The 18,898-nt window shown below is 34.9% G+C and overlaps 1 protein-coding gene across 20 annotated transcripts in view; it reads left to right on the top strand.

The window, feature by feature from the left end:
• PSD3 (pleckstrin and Sec7 domain containing 3) overlaps positions 1–18,898 on the top strand; it is a 780,457-nt gene that overhangs the window by 533,030 nt on the left and 228,529 nt on the right. For all 20 annotated transcript variants that reach the window (XM_053216464.1, XM_053216461.1, XM_053216462.1 and 17 more), the window contains one exon: positions 15,905–15,948. In XM_053216464.1, coding sequence (XP_053072439.1) covers positions 15,905–15,948 — 44 coding nt within the window. The remainder of the gene's footprint in view (positions 1–15,904; positions 15,949–18,898) is intronic.

The following is an 18,898-nucleotide window of genomic DNA, read 5'->3' as shown; positions in this document are numbered from 1 at the left end:
ATTTCCTGTTAATGAAATCCAAAAGCCTCATAGTCACTAGATGAGATCATAATTTGGCTGAATTGATTGCTTTTGATAAAATCTAGTTCCATTTTGTTTGTCTTTCCTTGCTTTGTCTAATCCATGGAAATGACAGAGAACAAATGCCATGCCTGGTGTTCTCTCTAAATGTCACAGTCTTCCAAGGATCATTTTTTAACCAGCTATTTGTAAAAAGAACTCTATATGGTACCCACTAAACAGTTTTTTTTAGTCGGTACATTAATTTTATCATCATGTTCATAATCATTAAACAGTTGATCATTTTTCTTAGGTATTTAAACAATACTGGACTGCCTGGGTGGCTCAGTAGTTTAAGTGTCTGATTCTTGATTTGGACTCAGATCATGATCTCACAGTTTGTGGGTTTGAGCCTTGTGTCGGGCTCTGCACTGACAGAGCTGAGCCTGCTTGGAATTCTCTATCTCTCTCTCTCTCTCACACTCATCTTCTCCCATTCATTCTCTCTCTCTCTCTCTCTCTCAAAATAAATAAATTAATTAATTAAAAAATAAAAATAAACAATACTGCATGTAATTTATAAAGACACTTAAAGGGGCATCCAGGCAGCTCATTCAGTTAAGCATCCAACTTTGGCTCAGGTCATGATCTCATGGCCTCTGAGTTCAAGCCCGCATCGGGCTGTGTTCTGACAGCTCAGAACCTGGAGCCTGCTTCAGATACTGTCTCCCTCTCTGTGCCCCTCCTCCACTTGCACTCTGTCTCTTTCTGTCTCTCAAATGTAAATAAACATTTAAAATTAAAAAAAAGACACCTAGAATTTATGTTTTTCTTATGTTCTAAAATTATGAAGCATGCCTGGCAGTTCCTAACAAGGTTTACTAACAAGAAGGTCTGACAACTGATTATGCAAGTATAATTCAGAATCTCCTTTGAAAATACTGGTTATTGGTATATTTTTCAAAAGCATGGCTTAGCTAACCAAATTCAAACAAGCTTTTGATAAATTATAGTGCCAGAGGAGTAGGGTATAAGAATTAAAACCAAAGTCAGGAGATAATTATAAATGCAATGAATTTGAAAATCATGACATTTATACAGGTCAGAAAATAGTTACATTTGCTGAAGAAGGTGGTGATTCGCTAAAAGCATAGTTACATTAACTTTTGCCAAGCTATCTGGCTTTAAGGATTGCCACATTAAATCACATCTACATGTTTTTGGATAATAGTTTTAATGCCTACATTGGTTTGAAAATGGAGGTTCCTTTTAAAATATACGTAGCAGTCTTTCCATCTATAGTTTAGTGAGAATACCTCTTCTACCCGGGATACATAACCTGTCTGAGGAGTTTTTTGACATGATCATGGCAAGTTCATTTGGGGAAGGACAAAGAAGAAAGTGTAAAGTGGTAAATAAACATATGGGCTCTGGAGTCAGATTAGTCCTATTTTTGAGTTCCAATTTTGCCAACTCTGTCCCTGGGGTAACGTTGCCATATTTAGCAAATAAAAATACAGAAAACCCAGTTAAATTTGAATGTCAGATAAATTATAATATTTAGCATAAATATCTCTCATGTAAAATTTGAGGATATACTTATGCTAAAAAAGTCATTCATTATTTATCTGAACTTCACAGTTTATTGGGAATCCTGCATTTGATCTGACAACCTACAACTGCAGCAAGTAACAATCTGCCTTATCCTCAACTTTGAGATCAAATGGAGTAAATTATAGTTGTTGTAGAGAGTTAAATTAAATAATGTACTTAAGTGCTCAGTTCAGAGTCCAGCACATAGTATGATAACTATATCATAATAAATGACAACTATATGGAGGGTGTTCTTTCAGTTGTCTGACATCTGGCTTGGCATCTTAAAATGTTGTTAGACATCCAGGTTTGAGTTCTGTGCCAAATTCTAAGATCCTTAAGTGAATAGTATGCTAGTCTGAGTGGTCAGAGAATGTGTGCTCTTGTCCTTCAAAATTTGGAATTGGGGAATTATATAGCCCTGGCTAGTTAGTGTACCCAGAGGTGGGCATAGGAAATGAAAGCCTATGTTTTTAAGGGGGAAAAAAAGGTCAAGGAAAAAATTTAAAAGGCTTTGGAGTCATACTGCCTATGATTCCATTTTGAAATCTGCCATTTAATAACACTTAACCCCTTTGTATTCTATTTTCCTTCTCTGTAAAATAAGAATAATACCTATGGGCGGTGGTATAAAGAGTAAATGAAGTCAGACATGCATAAGCCTAGGAACAGGTCTGGCACTTGTTAACTACTCAGTAAATGTTAGCTGTTAGCATAATTTGTCTATGATGCCAAGCTGCAAATCTGATTCAAAATCAGTGATTATCCCAGTGCCCAGCATATGTTTGCCATGGGGTATTATTTGGCTAATGGACATGGGATGGATGGATTCTGGATATTTAAATTTAAGTGTTCTGTAAAATCTGCGGACGACAGGAATAGACTGCATGTAACAAAAATGGTACTATATGTATATGTATGTACAAACATATACATGTACAAACAAATGGTTTCCTATTGATGGTCTCCTATTTGATGGTTACATATCATCTTCATAATTCTGTGAGGTAGGTGTTGTTATACTGTCTTTACAGATGAAGAAAGTAGACGTTATTGTTAGTGACCTAAAGACAGATAGCTGATTGAAGAAGCAAGTTTGATACAAGTCTACCTATTTCTAGTCCATTGTTCCTTTTACTATGTTTGCTACCTCCCATCATAATTGTGGTATTAGGATTATCATCACTGAGGTCTTTACCTTCTCAACAGGTTTTTTTTCTTTTTGAGAGAGAGAGAGAGAGAGACAGAGCACAATGTGGGGAGAGGGGCAGAGGGAGAGAGAGAGAATCATATGCAGGCTCCACATTCAGTGCAGAGCCCAGCTAGGGGCTCCATCCCACGACCCTGGGATCATGAGCTGAGCTGAAATCAAGAGTCAGATGCTTAACCGACTGAGCCACCCAGGCACCCTTTAACAGTTTTTTTTTTTAAACATGAACTATGATCAAGGCAATTTAAGAGGCATTATGGTGACTAAAGAGAGACAGAAGGCTTGATTACAGTGCAAGGAGTTTAAAATCTAGTATCATCTAGATTTTTAGTTGTAGAAGTAATGCATATGTGGTACGGCAAACACTCAAATAGTACAGATTTATCATTGAAAATTCTCTCTCACTTTGTTTCCCCAATTGCCCTCTCCAAAGACAGTTACTGTCAATAGTTTCTTTTGTATTTCAGAAATGTTCTATGTGAGCTTATATTTATATTTATATTTATATATACACGTATGCACTGTTTTGCACCTTTTCTGTAACAATATATTCTGTATCTACTTCATTTTTAGTTTAAATGACTTTACATACTAATGGGTAGCTGTATATCTCTGGTGCTATTCTTAAAACTGTCTTATCCAATTTTTCATTTGTGCTTGAGGCCTGTAAAAATGAGCCACAGCCTGATACATCCCAAATCTGCCACTGCCATCACCTCAATCCAGGTTACATCATCTCTTACCCAGACACCACCCATCTTACTACCACTTCCCTTGCTCTCTTCTAGTTCTTTCTCCACACAGAAACCAGGGCAACCTGTAAGAACATGAAATTAGAGTAGGTCTCTCTTCCAGTAGTTGCCCAATACACCACAGAAGTTCTGTGTTTTCTGGCCAAAAAGCCCCTTGTGACCTGTCTGCCTATTTGCCCCTACCACAGGCTTTCAGACCCACCATGTTCAATTATGCCAAGGAGCTTCTCACTGATCTTCCCTTAATCTTTGTGTGGCTGCGTCTTGTGACTCATATATTAAATTTCCTTGCCTAGAGGTTTTCTTGGCCATCAGTTGAAAGCTACTTTTTTAAGTTACCTTATATTAAATACCTTATAATAATTATGTGGTAGTTTACCAGAAAATCACAGAATCATCTTGATGTGTTTGTCTGTTTTCTTATTGTTTCCACCCCCATTACATCTAAGTTCTGCGTCTGTGTTGTTCACCACTGGACTTTCAGTGCCTGTATTAATACCTGACAATTTGTTAGGTAATAGATACTCAGTAAATGTTTGTTGACTGAACATATGAATGAATGAGTAGTTTTAAGAGTTTATTTATACTATATTGTTACAAGTGTTACATGTTACACTATTGATGTTACAAATAGGAATTATACTCAAGTAGTTATGAAACTATACTATTTTGTATAAATACCTATAGGGTATTATATATTATACAACGATACAGAAAAATACTGTCTCAGAGTTATAAAAAGTAGTAAAAAAGTTATTTAAACATTTCCCCTAACATCAGCATATGATAAAATATTTGTTGTAGTTATTGTACCATAGAGTGATACAATCAATATGAAGTATACAAGTATGCAGTATATGCAGTATATGCAGTCATATGCAGTTAGCAGTCGAAACATATTATGAAGTGATATCTTAAAGGATAATTTGAACTACTGACCACTAATTCATGTACTCTATGATAAGTTTCAGGTGTACAACATAATGATTTGATACTTGTATATATTGTTAAATGATCACCACCATTAGTTAACACCTATTACTTTACATATACAAAGCAGTTTTTTTTTGTGATGAATTTTAAGATCTGGTCTCTTAGCAACTTTCAAATATGCAATGCAGTATTATTTACTGTATTCACCATGTTGTACATTGTATCCCCATAACTTACTTTGTAACTGGAGTTAGTACCTTTTGACCTCCTTCACTCATTTTACTCACCCTGAGTCCTTGCCCCTCTGGCAACTACCAGTCTGTTCTCTGTATCTGTGGGCTTGGTTTTTTGTTTGTTGTTCTTGTTTTTGTTTTAGATTCCACATATATGTGATATTATGCAGTATTTGCCCTTCTCTGTCTGACTTGTTTCACCTAGCATAATCCCCTTCAATTCCATCTATGTGGTATCAAATGGCAAGTTTTCCCTCTTTTATGGCTGAATAATATTCCATTGTATAGATACACTACACTTCATCCATTCATCTGTCAGCAGACACTTCACTTATTTCCTTCCATACCTTGGTGATTGTAAATAATGCTGCGATGAACATGGGCGGAATATATCGTTTCTACTTAGTACTTTTGTTTTCTTTGGATCAATACCCAGAAGTGGAATTACTGACACATAGGATAGTTCTAGTTTTAATTTTTTGAGGAACCTACATACTGTTTTCCATAGTGACTGTACCAATTTACATTCCCACTAACAGTGTACAAGTGTTCCTTTATCTCCACATCCTTGTCAGCATTTATTATCTCTTGTCTTTATGATACTAGCCATTCTAACAGGTGCAAGATGATATCTCATTGTGGTATTGATTTATATTTCCCTGATGATTGATGATGTTGAACATCTTTTCATGTATCTGTTGGCTATCTTTATATCTTATTTGAAAAAAAAAAAGACTATTGAGATCCTCTTTGGAAAAATGGCTGTTTAGATCCTCTGCCAATTTTTTCATTGGATTGTTGTTGTTGTTGTTGTTGTTTGTTTGTTTTTTGGCTGTTGAGTTGTTTGTGTTATATTTTGGATATTAACCCATTATCACATAGATGATCCACAAATGTTTTTTCCCATTCATAGGTTGCCTTTTCATTTTGTTGATGGTTCTTTTGCTCTGCAGAAGCTTTTTAGTTTGATGCAGTCTCACTTACTTATTTTTCCTTTTTGCTTCCTTTGCTTTTGATGCCAAATCCAAAAACCTCTTTATAATACTGACATCAAGCAGCTTATCCTTTATGTTTTCTTCTAGAAGTTTTATCATTTCAGGCCTTATTTTCAGTTAAATACATTTAATTTAAATCCATTTTAAGTTAAAATTTATGTATGGTGCAGGGACACCTGGGTGGTTCAGTTAGTTAAGTGTCCAACTCTCAGTTTGGGCTCAGGTCATAATCTCCCAGTTTGGTGAGTTTGAGCCCTGCATCAAGCTCTGCGCTGACAGTACAGAGCCTTCTTGGGATTCTCTTTCTCTTTTTCCCTCTCTCTCTCTGCCCCTCCCGTACTCATGCTGCTGTCTCTGTCTCTCCCAAAATAAATAAATAAACTTAAAAAAATTTTTTTTAATTTATGTATGGTATGTATGTATAAGATAGTGGTCTAGTTTCATTCCTTTGCATGTAACTGTCCAGTTTTCCCAACACCATTTACTGAAGAGACTGTACTTTCTCTATTGCATATTATTGGCTCATTTATCATACATTAATTGAACGTATATGTGTGTGTTTATTTCTGGGCTTTCTATTCCATGGATCTGTGAATCTGTTTTTATGCCAGTGTTGTAACTGTTTTAATTACTATAGCTTTGTAACATAGTTTGAAATCAGGGAGTATGATGCCTCTAACTTTGCTCTTCTTAAGAGATTTTGGCTCTTCGAGGTATTTTGTGGTTTGAGGTATTTTGTGGCTCTATACATCTTTTAGGATTCTTTGTTCTACTTCTGTGAAAGATGCCATTGGAACTTTTATTTGGATTACACTGAATTTGTAGATTGCTTTGGGACAATGAACATTTTAACAGCTTTCTTCCAATCCCTGAGCACATAATATCTTTCCATTTATTTGTGTCTTTTTCAGTTTCTTTCATTGGTATCTTACAGTTTACAGTATACAGGCCTTTTACCTTCTTGGTGAAATTTATTCCTAGGTATTAAACTCTTTTATTCAATCATAAATGGAATTGTCTTCTTAATTTCTTTTTCTGATAGTTTGTTATTAGTTTATAGAAACACAACAGAGTTTAATATATTGACTTTGTATCCTGCAGCTTTACTGAATTTTTGTATGTGTTCAAATAGTTTCTTTGGTGGAGTCTTTGGGATTTTTTTAGATATCATTTCATCTGCAAATAATGATAGTTTCACTTCTTTTTTTTTAAATCCCAATTTAGATGCCTTTTATTTCTTTTTCTAATTGCTCTGGGTGGGACTTCCACCCAGAAGTGACTATGGTCAATATTGACTATGGTCAATAAAAGTGGCAAGTGTAGACATCCTTGTTTTTGATTTTAGAGGAAAAGTTTTGAGCTTTTCACTGTTGAAAATTATGTTAGCTGTGTACATGTCATTTATGGCCCTTATTATGTTAAGGGATATATTTGCAATTTTAGCAAGTAGAAAATAATTCTACTTAAAATTTTTGCTTAATGAGGAACTTAGTACAGATATTGAATCATTATATTGTACACCTGAAACTAATATAACGTTATCTGTCAATTATGCCTCAACTTAAAAAAAGGAACTTAGTGGCTACTTAGTATTTTTTTTTGCTTACATTTGCAATCACATTATTTGTACTAGCATATTTAAGAAATTTTCCTGAAGACACAACAACCAGTCAAATGGAAAGCAATTGCAAGATGTAGTAAAGGCACTTTAGGAGGAATGTGTTCCATATAAATTCTCTTGACATTTTATTGACCAACCTTTCCCTCAAAATGAATGAATGAAAATACGTGTGTGTGTGTGTGTGTGTGTGTGTGTGTGTGTGTGTGTATTTATTTGGAGTATTGCATTAGTACAAACGATAATTAGCAGTTAAAATTTTATTTACTTTCATGTTTGGTTTAGTGGTACCTCCAAGAGCTGCTCACCACATCTGTTTTTGTGCCTATTTAGTATTATCTTTTGCTGCATTTTTTACCCTTCAGTATAATGAAGGAATAGGGGTTTCTATTTTATCTCACAAAGATACATTTGACAACAGGCAATCATGCAAGCCCCATGTTCCCCTCCTCCCCCTTAGAGAATCAAATCTGTCTCTCTTTCTTTCTCTCTCCCCCTTCCATCCTTTACTCCCTCTCTCCCTTTTTTATCCTTGTCATATGAAGTTTAAAAATGTTCATTTTATAGGAGTATATATATATATAGGAGTAATATATAGGAGTAATATATATATATAGGAGTAATATATAGGAGTAATGCCTGACATTTGGGAAAAAAAATAGTGGGGGACACAGGAAAAAGGGGCAGAAACTAGGGAAAGAACTAGTTTGAGAGTTTGACCAGGTGACTTCTGAGATCTTTTTCAACTAGAGTCATAGAATGGTAGATCTAGAAGGGGACCAAAAAGGATAACCTTTTATAGCCTTCTCATATTGCAGATTTAGAAAATGAAGACCAAGTAAATGAAATGATCTTTGTTAAAAAGACAAATTAATCACCCCCCAAACTTTAAATTCTTAGAACCTAGGGGGATGGGCAAAATGCATAAGGGACATTGAGGAATCTACTCCTGAAATCATTGTTGCATTATATGCTAACTTGGGTGTAAATTTAAAAAATAAATTAAATAAAATTTTTAAAAAATAAATAAATTCTTAGAACCTGAGATTGGATCTGTTTTCCTTCTATAAAATTTTTCTATGAAGAAAATACATACAGCATCAGATATTAGATACTGCGTGTGTGAAAACATATTGCACGTTGTAAGTAGGCAGTAGAGTTAGTTGACTTTGTTAACTGACTAATTCTCCATTAGGTAAAGTTCAGTCAGGTTTAGTAACACATTTTGTCACCCTCACATAAGAAGCCCCTGAAGGCAGAATGTATTTATTTGAACCTAGCATAATGTCACTCTAGCCTATAGAATGTACTCAAAACTGTTCATTGTGTGATGAATTATACATATTAATTATACTTCAGATTCCCTTCCAATAACACAAGTGTCTTTAAATTAGTTTTCTAGTGTCTATTATGGGTTTTTACTGGCATGTCTACTCAATTGAGTCAGACAGTTGATGGTTAGATATTTCTACCATTGCTGGCTGGGTTCATAAGTACACCACAACAGAAGGTTAAGTTAATTGTCCAAGACATAGATTTTGATTCTGTTTACATGATGACTCGATCCCAAAAAATTGATCTGACTATAGATGTGGAAAAAACCAAACTCAAAATTTGTTACTTTATATTCAGCATGTTTCTGTCACCCTGAATGAGAACTAGAAATAAATGTTTATGACATTGCTTGTGAACATACATTCTTTAAAGTAGTGTTCTTTAAACCTGGCTCCGTGAAAACTGGCTAGTGAATACAGGAACACAAGTATTTTAAAGGGAATCAATTTCAAGAAACTCATCTTTAGTACTCATCCTTAAAATGGATCTACCTATGAATGCTTTGTAGTCAAAGCTTCAGGCTGTTTATACTTTGTCATCTCTGCTTGACAGTTGCCTTCTGCCACTTAAAAAAAGGAGGAGAGGGAGGACATAGCTGTCACTCATAATCTTATTTGGTGCATTACATAGGTGTGAAAACCTCTAGGAGTAGAGGGGGCAAACAAAAAGTCCATTTTAAGTACCAATTTTAGGGAAGCCTCTAATGGGGGGGGGGTATAATGCAATTTTTCAATGTTATTTTAAGGCATAGAGAAGAAAAAATTAAAGCACCATTGCTTTAACATATTTTAAGTTTTCCTAAACAATTTGAAATTGATTTGGTAACTAGTTGTATCATTGGTTTTTAAATAATGTCTTTTTTAAACACAGTCTTTCTTTGATAATAACATCCAGAGCAGTGTGTATTTAATTTTACACTTAAAAGTCATTTTGATCTGTATATCTGCATGAAGCATTACACTTGGAAAAGATACCCATGGTGTTGATAGTGTCCTGATTCTTCCTGGGTACAAATTTTTCTGTGGTCACCGCCAGTCTCACTAAGGGAAATTGGAAGCTATCCAATTTATCCTTCGTACTTTTCATAATAATCGAAAGAACACATAGGAAAAAAAAATCTTTGGAGTTGAGAGATGATCGAACCAAAATACGTGAATATCATAGATTGCAAAATGTGCTGGGGTGGGGGTGAAGGGTGGTGGTGATAGAGGGAGAGGGAGGGAGAGAAAGAGGAAGAAACTCAGTGTTACATAATGTATGGTAATGGGGAAAACTTCACAGAACCATGCCTGGGTTGTCAGTGATGGTGCTAAGCCTTGAATAAAACTGCATTTTGAATCTCAATGAGAAATACTCAAAAGTTAGGAACAAAGACTTAAAAAGTAAATTTAGACCAAGATACCTTGATCTCTGTAATTTAAGCAATTTACTTTTGCTTTCTCATTCTTAAAATTTAATGAACTTTCAAATTTGAAGAATCGTTCTGCTTTTGTTTAGTCTCAGTTGAGATATTTGATTGTTTGCTAGCTCCTGGGTTAAGTTGCAGGAATTTCACTTAGAGAAAGGGTAGGTTTACTTGGAAAGCAGTGGTTTTTAACAAGGGGTTCATATCAGAGTCACAAGTAGAGCATTTGGAAATATTTATGTATTTTCTCAATTAGGAATCTGATTCAGTAGATCTGGGATGGAGCTCATTAATCAATATTTTAAAAAAATTCCTGGGGGGCCTGGGTGGCGCAGTCGGTTAAGCGTCCGACTTCAGCCAGGTCAAGATCTCGCGGTCCGTGAGTTCGAGCCCTGCGTCAGGCTCTGGGCTGATGGCTCGGAGCCTGGAGCCTGTTTCCGATTCTGTGTCTCCCTCTCTCTCTGCCCCTCCCCCGTTCATGCTCTGTCTCTCTCTGTCCCAAAAATAAATAAAAAACGTTGAAAAAAAATTTAAAAAATTCCTGGACTTACTCTGGTGTGCACCCTTACACTCAGTTGAGACCGCTATGGTAAAAGAATATGTTTCACCTAGGGATTGACCCTGAAAATGTTCCTGAAAACCCATCTGTGTGTATGATCATTCTTTGTTCAGATATCTGTCTTCCATTTATACCTTTGTGTATTAGTTTTCCTAGGGCTGCTGTAACAAATTACCACAAACTTTGGTGTCTTAAAACAATAGAAATTTATCTTTTTATAATTTTGGAGTCCAGAAGTCTCAAGGTGTCGACATGGCTGCACTCCCTCAGGAGAGTCTAGGAGACTCTCTTCCAGCTTCTTCCAGCTTATGATGGTTGCTGGCATTCCTTCACTTGTGTCTATATCACTCCCAATTTCTGTGTCCATCTTCACATTGCCTTCTCTTCTTCTATATTCCTTAAATCTTCCTCTGCCATCTTCTTCTATAGACACCACCCAGCCCAGATACCCTCCCCTTCTCATCTTTTTGCTATATGCAGAAATGTTTATAAAGTTAATCACATTTGAATCTTTTTGCCATATACAGAAATATTTACAGGTTCCAGGGATTAGCACCTGAACATCATTTGGGGGTACGATATTTAGTCCACCACAACTGGTTATCACCTCAAGCATATAATTTATATGGGCTGCTTTAACCCATTAAGGTTGATTTATCCCTATCAATTCATGTCCACAGGGATATAATAGCCTTTCATGACAGTGAAAGTTTGCCCACAAGCTTTGCTGTCTTGGAGCTAAGTCAAATAACCCTTCCCATAACTAGGGATAAATTATTTTCCTGAGCTGTAGACTACATCTCCAGTTTCAGCCATTTATATGGCAGATACCTTTAGTCATGAGTGGACTGAGACTATAGAATGAATGTGGCAAACCCATCATCTCACCGGCAAAGGCATTTCAAGAATGTATCCTTTAAGTTCATCCTTTAAGAATAGAATATTACAGTGACCACCATTATTGAATGTATTGTAAGAGAGCCACAGCCTTATTACCTTTTCACATGGGCCTTGACAAGCCAGTTATTTATAATGTTGTAAACTTTGGTAGAATGTAGTTAGTTAATAAGAGAGAATGTAGCTAGCTGAATATAGTCAATTGATTTCTGAGAGAAATGTGATTTCTGAGTCAGAGTTTGTGAAAAACAGCTAAAGGACCTTGAGAGAAATTAACATTGGACTTCATTTTTTTAATCGATAAAAGGAAAAATTTGTTTTATGATCTCTAAGGCCCCTGTCAGCTGTGAAATTCCATTCTGTTGTTTGAGTGGAAATTAGAGAGTTTTAACGATTATTCCTGAAAATATTATTACTAAAAGGCTTTTTCCTATGCCATTAGCAGGCTGATATAAGATTGGCAGTAAATATGATTTAAACCTGGAGCTTTCTTGCTTGTATGATAGGAATATAATAGTATTTTTAGATGAAACAGTTGATAGAAAAATTCTGGCAGTCCTAGGATTTGGACTTAGATATATTTTATATTACTGTAAGCTACCTCTCCTTGGACTATATATAGTGTAGTGTTTTCACACTCAAAAAATTAAATATTTTCTACTGACACAGTTTACTAAGATGGAGAGTACATTTCCACTGTTAGGTCTTCATTCTCTAGTTCATTTTTACTGAGTTTGTAGTGCTTTGGAAACATCCAAGTGCATCTGACATATGGATCTAATGTTCACAAGAGTTTACATTGGCTTCAGATAAACCCTTAGGCTCACCCACATTTAAGGAGTAAGATGAGGAAGATATGAGTAATAGGGATTATCCAAAGAGGAGAAAATTCAAGAGACTGCATTGTATCACAAAATAAGGAAGAAAACATTTGAGAGTATTCAGTGCTGCTAATAGGCAAAGTGATTCAGGAACACTAAAAAGTGGCCTTGAGTTTAATGTGAAGGAAGTTGGTGCATTTATTGTAATTCACTTTCAGTGGAAGAACAGGGATAAAAACTAGATTGCCTGAGTTGGTTATATGAATTGTGGAAACTTCTCTCAGAAATTTGGCTAAAAAAGGGGCTGAGGAACAAAGGGTGGTAACTAAATTACGGAAGTGGGGTTTGGAGAGACTTGCACATGTTTCAAAGCTGATAGAAAGGAGCTAATAAAGGAGGAGATGTTACCACAGAAAGGGAACTGTCAGGACCGGTGATAGATGCCTAGCCTTGTAGGGACAGGATATCCCTTTAATTACCATCAGAAAGGCAAAAAAGGATAGATGCCAGTGCAGATACATTTTAAGGAAGATGGCAAAAAGTCAGGAGGCTATTGAATGAAGTCTCTCCTAAAGTTTGAGATGATGAATATTCAATGGCATTAATTTGTGCTGTTGTTTAATTTTCTCTATTATTGCTGAATTAGTTATATACAAATAGGGGAGGCTTTAAAGCTCAGGAGGATTACACACTAGTGGCTACATCTATACTACCCCCTCTTTAATACATACCCCAGCCTCACTGACTCCAGGGATAGTCCCAATCATTATACCTCATCTCGCCACATGAATTAGGGGAGGACAGGTGATCTAAACCACACCAATTACAATCTTTTCAAACTGAAGTTAGGAGAAAGAACTGTTATCTCTTGTTGACAGTCATGAAAGATACACATGAGTGTTGCTTGTTGTAGACATGGTTTTTGTGTAGTAAAGAAACAAGGAGTGGAGATGTTTGAGGTGGAATGAGGAAAATACTTGAGAGTTAAATACCTTTGTCCCTGAGGCCAGCTCCATCCATGTCTTTCTATGGTCCTCCTCATGCTTAAGGTAGTTAGAGTTTTGGTATGTGTATTTTAAACTAAAGAAACCTTAACTAATACAGGGGATATAAATTTGGAGAAGTCAGAGTAGGATTGGTCAAGAGTTTCAATCTTTCTCTTTAGGTACAACAGAGAGGCAGTGGGACAAAGAACTTGAAGGTAATTAATAAAAACAAGATTTGTTGATGTGATAGAGTGTGGGGTATAGGATACACAGGAACGAAAGGGATGACTGTGGAGCTAAAGATAAGGAGGAATCAAGGGAATTGAATTCTTTTTTTTCTTAAGTTTTATTTATTTTTAGAATGTTTATTTATTTATTTTGAGAGAGAGAGAGAGAGAGAGAGAGAGAGAGCAAGCAGCAAAGGGGCAGAGAGAGTAAGAGAAAGAATACCAAGCAAGCTCCATGCTGTCAGCACAGAGCCTGACAAGGGGCTCTATTGCAGGACCCTGGGATCCTGACATGAACCAAAATCAAGGATTGGACCTCAACTGACTGAGCCACCTATGTGCCCCAAAGGAATTCAGTTCTTAACTAAGATAAGTAAATAAAAGGATAGGAAGTTGTGATGAAGGATATAGAAGTGTTTGATACATGTGCAAAGCATAATTTCCTTTTTTTGGTAAAATAGTGTGCCATTATAAAGCACCAGAAAGATTCAAGAAAATCCCTTTGTAATTTTGCAATTGGAAAGGATAAGGATAGCATCTACCTTTTAGATTTGTCTATATAATATATATGTTATTAGCATTATATAGCATATATTATATGCTATATAATATTTTCTAGATAATATATACACTGGGAGAAGTCCACACTTTGGTAAGTTTGTTGAATTTTTCAAGATACTTTATGATAGATTTTTGTTGCATGATATGCAGCTGAACAAGAATTTTCTATTTAAGAACTCGGTATCTCATTAAGCAAAATATTCTCATGGGCAAAAAATTTGAAAGAAAAACTTGTTCTAGGACAGAATTAAATGTATTAGAAAAGTTTTAGATGCTTGGATATCATTTTAAGCTATCTACCTTTATGAATAGATTTTTTTTAATCTTTATTGCATTGTTAAATTACTCTAGGTAGTATTGAGTGTGATAGTATATAAAGAACCTTTAATGATCTCTTTTCAGCTGAAGTTTCTCAACTCACCATTACTTGTGGGTTCAAAATGGCTAATGCGAGTAATGGAATCCATTTAAAGGACATCTATCTATCAAGAGTCTCCTGAGGCTTGAGTTAGACATCTACTCTCTCTGCACTTCTAAATAAGTGCAACCTCATGAGACATTTTGCTAAAAAATTGAATGTTGTAGTTCTTCAGTAAATTTGAGTTCTTCAAAAAGAATATCCAATTTACAGCATGGTCTTTGTACCTCAGTTTACCCCTTATTTTAATTTGATGTTCTATGAGTTTTTGTATTTGAGGACACATTTTACCACATCCTGATAATGATGAAATGTCTCCTAGTTTTTATTAGCTTCATAATTATCCAGTAGTTAATTAAACTGACTGTTGTAGCTACTAGGCAGAAATCCCACAGAGTCTGTGAATACTGGCTAAGGGTACGTGTGTTAAATCTTAAGTAATATAAAACCTGTAACCTAAATATATTTGTACTGAATCTGCTGAATTGAATAGGTTCAAGTCCTTCTTTGAAGAAAAATGTTCTGACATCATTCTAATGTTATCCTGCACATATCCTTTTCTTCAGTATAATTTGTTGTGGTGGCTTAGATATCTATTTGTGTTTTCTTTACAACATCTTACTCAAAATTAAGGAAATAGAGATGTGGAGTAGCATTTTCTTGGGTAGTTATCATGGTGGAACAACTTGATTACAAGGACCTTATACATAATGCCAGAGCTTGGAGAATCAGAGGTGATCAGGCCAAATGTCATTATTATTACCCAGGCTCTAAGGAAGTTTTCTGTCTTTCCTCTCCACCACCTCACACCAATGTAATACTAACTGTAAAGCACAATTATGAAGTTAGACTGCTAAAAACTGCTTAAGTCATTGGTATAAAAACTCTGAAATTATTCTAAGATGGTTTTCCATAATCTGGCTTTAGTCCTCCTCAAATGTATCTTGCTCGTTAAATTTTTATGAAAACAGTTTTACTTATTACATCAATGAAAAAGGTATGCACACTTTAGTATCTAAACTAGTGAAACTACAAGACCATATTTTGACTAAGAAGAATAGAGTACATGGTCTAATTTTAATTATATCCTAATATTTACTAAAATGTCATACAGTGTGTGTCTTATTTATAAAAGCCATTTTTTACTTTGTGAAAAATCTGTTTCACAAAATACTGCTTACCCTATGCTCGTTTGCCTCACCTTGTGTATTCCTCATCTTTGTAGAGCCAGCAGGGTGGCCAACAAAGGGCTTGGGAGTTGCTTGCTGCTCAGTCAAGCCTTTTGGCTTTGGTCATTTGCTGGATTAAAAATATGGAACAGTACGTAAAGAATAATTCCGTCTTATTTTCTCTCTTTACAGGCTCTGTACAACTCAATTAAGAATGAGAAGCTTGAATGGGCAGTGTAAGTATGCTGGATGTCAGCATTTTAATAAATGAACTGCTTATTCTTTTTACTGTCTTTCCTTACACTTTAGATGTGATCCTAGAGGATAAAATATGCATGTCCAGTTTTCATTTTACACCAGTGTCTAACGTACTTTGTATAAAACCTGAGTAAACTCTGAGTATCCCATGTCTTTTTCTTGGTACCCAACATGCGCCTATTTTGCATTTAGTCTAGTTGCTATGCCTAGAGACAGTTATCTTCTTAATATATCCTTCTAAGAAAGAAAATCTGATAAAATCACATATATGCCACAATACAATACAAATGATTTTGGTACAGTCTGTTTGCTTTAATCCCTTCATTCCTATCATCAATCCCATTTCCAATCACACTAATAATACCAAGATATTGATAAACTTGAGAAATGATGGATTAAATAAATCTACATTATTTTTGTAACTGCAGAATTTCCAAGAGTTTATACAATGCAAGTCTCCAAGAGGAATGAAATTTGCAATGTTTTCTGAACCTTTTTGACAGTATAATGTAGTGTTTCAAGATACATACTTTGGGAAATAAAATTATACATAAATTGCACCTAATTTAGGTGTAGATCAATATTGGTAGATCAATAATACCATAACTCTTCTGACTTTTCACTCATCAATGCAACAGTTAGGAATTTAACTTAAAAAACTTTCCTACTAAATTTTTAATTGTTGTCCAGAAATTAGGTCAAAATATGTTTTTTAATTAGAACTACATATGAAGTTTATTTTTTATTTTACCGATATTAAGTATTCATACCTATTTTTCTACCATGTGGCCTAGCATAGCAATCTGCAATGACCTTAGGTTTATAGAATCGTAACTTAGGGATAAATCTTATTCTTTCATCTGTACACTGGATAAAAGTAGTTTAGCAATTGATTACATATGTCTCACATATAATAAGCTAGAATGAATGAAAAAGTGCTACTTAAACTGTTTGCACTAATTGTAAGGTTATATGGTACTATTTGAAATTAGGGATTCAAAGTTTGATTTGAGACTAATAATTGCAAGTATATGTGATGGCATATGTTTCTCTATTTATATATGTCATGAGACTCAAAGACATTGTGTCATTTCAAGGAAAATTCATTAAGATAATAAGAATTCATGGCCTGTGTTCCAAAGTGATCATTTTTGGATATATCTCTCATGAATGAAAGTGGGTTTCCTAGAAAAATTTCATAAATTATATGCTTAGTATCTTGCTGAAATATTAAAGGCATGTCTGAACCGATGCAGAATATCTCCTCTACAGAAAATTAATAAAAATGAAATGTAAGTATGTTCATACAGGGGAGAGATATTTGAAGATTCTTTTATAAGTTATTTTAAAAAACAAATAAATGTAGTCCTGAGGATCTGTTTTGTAAATCTAAATTTTTTATATATGGAAATTGTTATGGTATGTTTTTATTTATATTTATGTATAGTGACAATTTGGTGCAAGAAAAAAAATTTTTTTAATTCCATTGTACTTAACTTTGTTTCTCAAGGTGACTTCCTGTGGAAAGTATACTGTTGCATCCAGAAGATACTACAGTTAACATGTAGTATTGTGTTAGTTTCAGGTGTACAATATAGTGATTCAACAATTCTGTACATTACTCAGTGCTTATCATGATAAGTGTACTCCTTAATCCACATCACCTGTTTCACCCACCTCCCCACCTACCTCCCCTCTGGTAACCATCAGTTTGTTCTGTATAGTTCAGAGTCTGTTTTTTGGTTTATCTCTTCATTCTTTGTTCATTTGTTTTATTTCTAAATTCCACATATGGCTAAAGCATATGGTATTTAACTTTCTCTGATCCAGCTTATTTCACTCAGCATTATACCCTCTAGATCCATTCATGTCATTGCAAGTGGAAGACTTCATTCATTTTTATGGCTGAATAATATATATACCACATCTTCTTTATTCATCTATCAGTGGACACTTGGGCTGCGTCCATAATTTGACTATTGTAAATAATGCTGCAATAAATAAAGGGCCACATATATCTTTTTGATTTAGTGTTTTTGTATTCTTTGGGTAAATACCCAGTAGTGGAAACTCCATACTGTTTTCCACAGTGGCTGTACCAGTTTACATTTCTCCAACAATGCATGTGGTTTCTTTTTTCTCCACAGCCTCCTCAAAACTTGTTTTTTATTTTTTTGATCAAACTTGAGTATTTCATTTTAGCCATTCTGACAGGTGTGAGGTGATATCTTATTGTGATTTTGATTTGCATTTCCTTGATGATAAGAAAGAATCTTATCTCAGACCCTATCCATGGGCAGGCATGGGAATGAACCTAAGACCTGGACTCTTCTTGGCCCCCTTGTCAAAAGAGCATTGTGTTCTGGAGCCCAGGTTCCAGAATTAGAGAGATTTGGGTTTGAATTCCAGCTCTTCCATGTACTAGCTGAGTCACTAGTCATATTAACCTTAGGCCTCAGCTTCTTCTTTTGTCTGATGAGTGATTATTGAACTTCATATAACCCTTAGGATGACACTGTGAAATGTTCTAAAACACTAAACATAAAGCAAATTATCCCTCAAATGGTAACTAATAGTGTATCTTTTAAAGCTGTAATTTCTATTTTTCACTTACCTTTTTGTCTCTCTCTTGTTCATATGCTTTCATATCCACATGTATTCTTTACCACCCACAGTAGTATATCATATAATTAATGTTCTTCACCTATAAAGTGAAAAGATTGGATGAAATGATCAGAGCTTTCCTTTCCAGTTTTAATATTATGTGAATCTTCAAATTTTACTATTTATCCTTGTTTCTCAAGGTGACTTACTGTTACTGCTAGATACTGCTGTATCTAGAAGATAAAAAAACAAAAAGGGTTTATGGGTCAGTGTGATGTAGTCTTTGAATTCTACAGGAGATAAAGAACCATCTTATCCCCATCT

The sequence above is a fragment of the Acinonyx jubatus genome, chromosome B1 (genome assembly GCF_027475565.1).
Source record: "Acinonyx jubatus isolate Ajub_Pintada_27869175 chromosome B1, VMU_Ajub_asm_v1.0, whole genome shotgun sequence".
In the NCBI taxonomy this organism is placed as follows: domain Eukaryota; kingdom Metazoa; phylum Chordata; class Mammalia; order Carnivora; family Felidae; genus Acinonyx; species Acinonyx jubatus.
This window is presented reverse-complemented; position numbering and strand designations above follow the sequence as displayed.